We start from the raw sequence: 7,972 nt of genomic DNA, 5'->3' as shown, positions 1-7,972 counted from the left end.
CTTGCTGCTTGTATCAGACCGTCTTCCAGATGGTGCCGTCTGCCTGCCAGATGGAAATTGCCAGGAAATTCAAAATGGATACAACGCGCCTTGGAATCTGTAGCTGACCGTCTTCCTGCCATTTCAAATTTGGGGCTTGAAATTTCAAATGGACCGTCTTGCCAGGCGGTTGACGCGCCAACCTCGTTCAACCGTTGCCATAAAACCCTAAGCACCCAATTTTCAAAGCGCGTCGCCCTCGAATTTGGCAGGCAAAAATTTCCGTCGCCCGCCAAGCCGGACCACGGCCTAGGGCTAGGAGTTGAGCCTTGAGTTGGCTATCAGGCACGGCACCCCTTACAGATGGCCTGCAGCTGACTTGGAGATGCAAGCCAATTACGGTAGTGGTGGTTGTTGAGAGCAGGGGAGCAAGATGAATTCAATTGGGCGTACCAGATAGATGATCACGGCAGTAGCCCTAGTGTTGTTGCATCCATCCCACATATCTGAGCTGCTACTCCTACTGCCCATTGTCAGAGAAAGTCATACGCACACACACACAAACACACAAAAGAATGCACAGGGAGTATCAAATTTAGCATTGCTAAGAAGCACAGGAGATGAGAAGAGATTCCATCTCCTGTCCAAGGATGCTGAACTGAGTGGTGCTGTCCTTGATGTCCTTCTGAGCACTTGTGTAGGTGATGCACATCTCTTTGAACAAAGGCCAGCCAGCAACAACAGAGACTGAGTGGTAGCGCAGGTTGCACCTTGCTATGTTCACAAACGCCTCGACCAACTTGGTGTTGGACATGGGCTGACCGCTGACCAAGAATGATCAGAAGCATCTTAGTCTTGCAAAACCTGGTAATGAGTCCAATGACGTTGTGGTTTTGAAGCGACAGACCTTTGGGACACTGTTGGGCTCTTGTATGACTAGTGCAGGGGGATTTGGAGGCAGAAACTGACAACAAAGTGCATCATGGCATGGTCATGTTGAATCACCACACGTAGCATACAAGCGTCAAGGCCACTGCCAATAGCCATGATGATGTCAAAGTTGATGACAAATGACAGCCAGTGGCCAATAACGCCACAGATCAGCTTCATCTTGATCAATGTATCACCTGTTGGGTAGAGGGAGGAACTATCTTCCACTGGGACAATACAAAAAGAAGAGCTGGCTGGACGTTGTGCTCCTCCATTTGGAGGTGACTGGCAGTGGCGGCTGATGAAGTGAGATGATGGTCATTGATTTGCAAGACTCAAGACTCAAACCTCAAGGCTCAAATCTCAAGACTCAAGGCTCAAATCTCAAGGCTCAAAACCCAAGACTCAAAATTCCAACTTGGCTCCGAGTTCCGTCGAGTGAGCTCAATTTTTGAAGTTGGTTCGTTCGGCGACTTCTTCGCTCCACCTCGTTCTCGTCGCAATCGTATCCAGCGACCACCACTTACACCCCTGAAGCGAGCGCCTGCACAGGCTGCGTTTGGGGCTCACGATGTTCTACGACCTCAATTTACCATGGCCGCAACCACTAGCCTCGTCGTCATCCTCCGCCGGCGCTTCATCGCAAACCCCGTCGTCCAAGAAGAAAGTGAAGCAGCAGCAAGCATTGCAACAATCTTCCGCTTCGTCATCAGCAGCGGCGACACCAGAGCCTCCAGCAACGCCGCTGTCCGCTCTCCGCGAGAGCGATGCCGCCTCACTAGCGCAGGTGGCGCTCGAGCTCAATGAATTGCGCTACTCGCACGTCGCTTTCAACCACATCGTCCATTCTAGATATGATCCTGCCATCCATCCAAACGCGCTCGCAGCCTTTCGAGACGGCCGACCCAATCCACCTTTCCCAGAACTCGATCCACGCACAAGAGCAAAAGGCAAAGCGAAGGCCACCGCGCTCGACAACTCGACAGGACTCACGCAGCTCAGCCGACTGACACTCGTGCTCGACGACCAATCTATGGGCAAATCCGGCAGCGGCTGGGTGACCAACAATGCTACCGCTCTTCAAAGCTACGACCTGCTCGCTGTCAGACCTACCAACGAAGCCGCATTCCAACACGCCTGCTTGACACTATCCGAACTCAAGCCGTTCAGCATCGACATCATCTCGCTCGACTTTGGTGCTCAGCCTCGACTCCCATTCTTCCTCAAACGATCTACGGTCAACGCAGCACTCGAGAACGGCGTCCAATTCGAGATCAGCTACGGTCAAGCTGTGTCGGATGACGGCACGAAAGCGAGGCGCAATCTCATCAGCGGCGCAAGGGATCTACTCCGAGTGACCAATGGCAAAGGCGTCTTCTTCTCCTCCGGTGCGACAGACGCATTGTCACTACGAGCGCCGTACGACGTGATCAATCTCGGAGCCATCTTTGGCCTCAACCCGTCTGCTGCCAGGGATGCCATCTCGAACAACTGCAGGAGCTTGATACTGCGCTCGCAGACACGCAAGACGTACAGAGGAGTCGTGTCGCATCCAGTCGTCGTGCTACCATCTCCTACAGCTCACAGCAACGCATCCTCCAGTCAGCCCTCCGGACGCAGCGATGAAGCTGCCGACAAAAAGCGCAAGCTTCTGCCAAGCGACCACCAGCCTCCTCTCTCAACCTCGACCACGACAAAGGCTGGGCAGCCAAAGATCAAAAAGCAACGGACATAGCAACTTCTCAATCCATGTACTTTTACTCAACGATTTCGACTCAATGTGTCACACTCATCACCCTTTCCCCATACGAATGGCTCGAAGTGATCCGGTGTGTCATTGAAGCATCGCAGGCAACCTACTTGGGAGCGCCCCAAAAACCGGACTTGGGCAGCGGATTGGCGCGCAAGAACGAGAAGAAGGTGTCGCTGTTGCGCGCGGCGGGCCACCTGTTGTGTGCCACCGAGCCGGTGGTCACCGCACATGCGCCCTGGCAGGCGGGGTCGCACTTGGCTCCGTCGTCCGTACCCATCACTGCGGTGGTCACGACGTCGATCACGACCAGGCTCTGCGGCAACGAGGGGTATCGCCTCTTGAGGTCGTCCCTGTAGTACTTGCCGGTGGTGCAGATGCCGATGATGTCGCAGTAATTGTGGATGTCACGGACGGGTGTGGCGTACTTGGGGTAGGGAACTTGGGTGCAGGGGTCCTGGGAGTCGCGGTACGGGTCAGGCGCCGAGTAGACGGCTGCGGAAGCAATGCCATCGGTGTTGGCCGCGTAGAGCTCAGTCATTGCGGCTCCATTCGACCAGCCTGTCATGAAGACCCTGCGCTTGTCGACAGGAACGTGGCCTTTGGCGTAGGCGATGGTCTTGTCGATAAAGTCGACGTCGATATTGAGGTCGCGCGAGCGACGATCGACGTTGCGGTACCAATTGTCCCAACCAAGACCCGTGTCGTCAGGGAAGGGGTACTGGTGGATGGTGTTGCGACCGGCAGGGAGGATGTACGAGAAGCCCAATCGGCTAGGGTCCTCGTTGTTCAGCGACTGGATGTCGCGGACCTCGTCAATGCCAGTCAGAGGGAAAGTCACTGTGGACCCAAACAGCGACGGATGCAGATACACGAGCAACGGCAGCGGCTTGTCCTTGGTCGACTTAGGGTTGGCGTAGAAGCATACGGCTCGCTCCTGACCGTTCTTGTCGGTCATGGTGATAATCTGACCGTGACAGATCTGCACATAGTCCTGCAGACCGTTGGGCGACTGGACGTTGTTCAGTACGCGCGCGGGCGGGTCGCCATAGCGGTTGCAATTGGTGCCCGTCTGCTTAGTCGTCACTGCCGATGGAGGGTAGATGCCCAGAGGTGAGGTGCCCTGCGGAGGGATGCATGCGGGGATGCTGGGAAGGGAAGAGGTGCTCGATTGACGTCGAAGCCACTCGTCGTCGGTCGGAGGGAAGGCGATGGAGCGACCGAGGGCGAGCTGCGCACCAAGCTGGAGAGCCAGCGCGCACCAGAGCAGCATCGACATGCTGTTTATAGCTTTGTTCTGTCGTTGCATGTTCGATCGACTCGTATGAGCAAGGTTAGGACAGGGATTCGAAGGTGTTGTAGTAGAAGGAAAGTATGCGAAGAAGAAGTCACCTCCTTATATCTCCTTCGTCTCAGTGAAAGCTTTTGCAGATGAAGCCGGAGCGGGTCAAACTCGAATTGAAGAGTTCAGCCGGCGGTGAACGCTCCACAAAGCGCTTGGCTCGTCGACCATGGCGCATCATTCCACATGTTGCTGCCAGCTTCATCAACCGAACGTCCTCGGACAAACTCTTGCTTCACAACCTTATTACTGTAGCAGGTGGCAACCCCCTCGGTGCGGGGTAAAGCAATCAAAAGCCGTCCAGTTAAGCGAGGGCGTCAGCTGCCCCATCTGCGCTTTTTTGACACTCAAATCTCGGCTCGCGCAGTGGTCACCTCGGTCAACCGCGGCTAACTTTTGCGCCCATGATCTGAGATTGAACCTTTCCAGTAAGGCAAGATCGTACGTTGGCCGACGTCAAGTCTGGTATGACAGCTCGCAGACAGGCGCTGAACCTCTTTCACAGACACGCATCACGCAAGAAGAGCGAGACTCTTGCCACGTGAGGAAGGCTCGACAAGGCACAGGCAAGCGACAGGCAGCAGACATGATGGTATCAGCAATTTCGATTCCAATTCGTAGATCGTGAGCATTACAATGTGTGAGGCATGAGACGAGGCACGAGCACAGCTGGACCGTTTCGATAGAGGGGAATCTTGCCAACGGCTGTAATTCGGCGACATGCGCTTCCTCAGGCAGTGTGGACAGCAAGGCCGTCGGCCTTCTTGACATCGGTCTCCGAGCCCGAGTCGTGCTCCTTCTCGTTGAAATGACCCTCGTCCGAGACGTTCTGGTGACCCGACTTGGTGTCTTCGATGCCGGCAAGGCGAAGCAGACCCACATCTCGCTGAGCCTGCAGGAGCTGCTGCGACTCCCATTGAGATCGACCGGAGTTATCGCCAAACACGACATCCAGCTCGTCGAGGGTCTTCTGCTTGGTCTCGGGAACCAGGAAGAAGATGTACGCGGTGCCAATGACACACATGAGACCCAAGAAGATGTAGGCGCCGTACGGAGCAGCCTTGACAAAGTCCGGAGTGCTCATGGCGACGGCAAAGTTGTTGAGCCAGTTGGAGGATGCGCCGATCGAAACACCCTTGGCGCGAAGACCCAGAGGGAAGACCTCGGCAACCTGTAGAGGAAACGAAGAGCGTTGGTCAGTCCTTATCACTGAGAGATCATCAGAATGCGACAGCGAACACAGGGCAAAGACTTACAATGATCCAGGCGCATGGTCCCCAGCTAAATCCGAAAGCGATGGCGAAGATCCAGATGAAGGTGCATGCCACCCATCCAGCGGCAGCAGATCCTCCTCGGGCCCAGTCGTCGCGGCAGGTTGCGATGATGATGGCGACGACAAAGTGGCAGATGCCCATGATGATGGAGCCGGCAATCAGTGTAGGCTTGCGACCCCACTTGTCGACGTAGAGGACAGCGGGAATGGTGGCCAAGAACATGACGATGCCGACTACACCCGAGGCGAGCAGCGAGATGGTCTTGCTAGAGCTGAGACCGATGCTTTGGAAGATGAACGGAGCATAATATAGGATAAAGTTGACGCCGGTCCATTGTTGGAAAAGCATCACAAGCACGGCGACGGTGGTCCTCTTGAAGTTGGACGGATTGGTGAAGAGCGACTTGTATCCAGCGAGGCCGAGCTTGAAGTTGCTGGCGCGGCTTCCGTCCTGGAGATGCGGGTGGTCGTGTTGAGAAACGCGGTCCTCGAACAGCTTCTGTGCCTTGACCTCGAGGTACTCCATCTGGACGAGAAGATCACTCTCCGGAAGACGGCGAAGGCCGGCGATGGTGCTGAGAGCCTCCTGTTCGCGACCTTCGTTCATCAGCCAGCGTGGAGATTCGGGTACGAACAGCATGCCGACGCCGAGAATCAAGGCTGGCAGAACCTGGATGGTGATGGGAACGAGCCAAGCAGCTTGGCTCTGGCCGTCGCCAGTGCCGCCGATGTACTGAGTTCCGTAAGCGATCCAGTAAGAGATCATGATACCTAGATGGAGGCGGAACAGGATCATTGGACAACGAGGAAAGGGAACAAGTGATGCGTCAGTACTTGCTCCGACTGCGAACGACGCCTCACGACGCTAAAAGACTGCTTACCGAAAGTAATTGCCAGTTGCTGAAGGGCAACCAGCGAGCCGCGGATCTCAGGAGGCGCCAATTCCGCATTGTACAGGGGGACAATCATAGAAAGACTACCAATGCCAACGCCTGTAATTGTCCTACCTGCAAGGATGTAGTCGTAGCTGCCGCCGTGGGTGTTGGCCTGGATGATGACGCCGACGACGAACCAGACGATGGCGAAGAGCACGCATTTTTTTCGTCCGATCGCGTCCGAGACGTAACCGTTCATCAAAACACCCACCCACGCGCCAAGCTCGAGGATGGACGTGAGCAGGCCGGAGAGGGTGGGGTTCTCGATGCCGGTAACCCCGCTGACCTTGGCGAAGGAAGTCATGGTGAGCACCTGCCCGAAGATACCTTGGTTGTATCCATAAACCAGGCCGCCCATCGAGGCAAAGACGGCGATCGAAAAGGTGCGGGCATTCTGCACCAGGCCCGCAGCTCCTGTGGCGCCGACGAGCTTGAGTCGGTGCTCGGCGAGAGCGTTGGTGATCTCGTTTCCGCTGGTGGATGCGGCTGGCATGTTGGGCGAGGAAGAGGGGAGGGGTGTTGGAGAGGTGTGAACGAAGGGGGGCTAGTGTCGCCACGCGCAGTCAGACCGTGCTTATATAGACCTTTGCCTCGAGGCTCAGTCGAAACACCACTTCAGAAGCGAGAGTCACCTCCGGCTACTAGTCGTTCCTGCAGACTGCGTGCGCAGGAGGGGTCGTGAGGACACACCGAGGCTGATTGGTTGCCATGCGCGGCAAGGTTTTTTGCGGCTTCGGCAAGGTCAGCATCCGACAATGATGCGCGAACCCACGGAGAACTCCCTTGATCGCATTGTGCGGGGGTCTGGGGTACGAGAGGCTGGGGCAAAGGAGCGGCGAATGGACGTCGGGCAAACATGTACCGCGTCCGCGTGCCACCCCTCGTGATCACGACTCCGACTTCGACTTGAGCGACACGGACATCCCCTTGCGTCGCGATCCCTCTTGAGAACAAGCAGTCCCTGTCCCTGACAACCCTACCCTCCAGGATTCATCAGTAGGTAGGCTTGACTCGCAGCAGGATCAATTAGACCCTTTTCCCCGTGTTCGATTGACTTAGTACGCCACGACGACGACTAGTAAGCAGCGCTGGGGTAAAGGTCAGCGGTCAGGTTCAGCGGTGTGGCTTGACTCGTTTGTGCGACCGCTGACCTACCCCGCTCCTATTCATGCCATGCGGCTGCTGAGCGTACCTGATCCGACGGCGCCGCCGCTGGTCCCTCGCTTTGCGCCTTTGAACTGCATCACGCGCAGCGGTCACGAGCATACTCACGCGCTCGCCGTGCGTCCTGTGCTGCCCATGCATGTTCTCAAACAAAGCATGCTAGCGAAGGCATCAATCAATGGCATGTGTGGGCAACGCAACGACCGCAGCAGGCGAGCGAGAGAGGTTGTGTGCCTGGGTTCGGCTTGCCTCACGCCGCTTCTGGACGACAATTAGATTGCCGAGGTCGCGCAGGGCCCTCTTTTGCCGAGAATACCACGGAAGCTGCCTTCCGAACATGCCGCCTCTGCACAACAACGCATTCGACGCAGGCGACCATGATAGCATCGCCGGTCCACACCGCGTGCTCATAATGACCGGCGATCCGATCTGTTAGTCCCCATTCTTTGACCATCACTGTCGTCCTTCTGTGGGGCTCCTCATTGGCACGTATCGCAGCCTTTCGGCTTTACCTGTATTGCCGCCCTAGGTCTCGCGCTCAGTCTCATTCGATGTCTTTGCTTCTGTCTGCACGCTCTTGTGGTAGTGGTTGCTTCCGT

At 56.1% G+C, this 7,972-nt stretch overlaps 3 protein-coding genes across 3 annotated transcripts; 1 reads left to right on the top strand and 2 right to left on the bottom strand.

Moving 5' to 3' along the window:
- Positions 1–1,480: 1,480 nt before the first annotated feature.
- Positions 1,481–2,644, top strand: PSEUBRA_005935 (RNase P subunit p30; the record flags this gene model as incomplete). Its single annotated transcript, XM_059465651.1, has 1 exon — positions 1,481–2,644. One exon carries the CDS (start codon positions 1,481–1,483, stop codon positions 2,642–2,644), a length of 1,164 nt encoding a protein of 387 aa, XP_059321695.1.
- Positions 2,645–2,765: 121 nt separating this feature from the next.
- On the bottom strand, positions 2,766–3,968 carry PSEUBRA_005934 (uncharacterized protein; the record flags this gene model as incomplete). Its single annotated transcript, XM_016439294.2, has 1 exon — positions 2,766–3,968. The coding sequence occupies one exon, from the start codon at positions 3,966–3,968 to the stop codon at positions 2,766–2,768; it is 1,203 nt and encodes a 400-aa protein (XP_016290104.2).
- A 763-nt stretch (positions 3,969–4,731) lies between these two features.
- PSEUBRA_005933 (General substrate transporter) lies at positions 4,732–6,702 on the bottom strand (the record flags this gene model as incomplete). The annotated part of the gene is made up of 3 exons (XM_016439295.1): positions 4,732–5,172; positions 5,258–6,045; positions 6,156–6,702. The coding sequence occupies 3 exons, from the start codon at positions 6,700–6,702 to the stop codon at positions 4,732–4,734; spliced, it is 1,776 nt and encodes a 591-aa protein (XP_016290103.1).
- Between the last annotated feature and the right edge of the window lie 1,270 nt (positions 6,703–7,972).

Source organism: Kalmanozyma brasiliensis (genome assembly GCF_000497045.1).
Source record: "Kalmanozyma brasiliensis GHG001 unplaced genomic scaffold PSEUBRA_SCAF7, whole genome shotgun sequence".
NCBI classification, from domain to species: Eukaryota; Fungi; Basidiomycota; class Ustilaginomycetes; order Ustilaginales; genus Kalmanozyma; species Kalmanozyma brasiliensis.
Note: the sequence above shows the minus strand (reverse complement) of the source record. Positions and strands in the feature narration are given on the sequence as shown.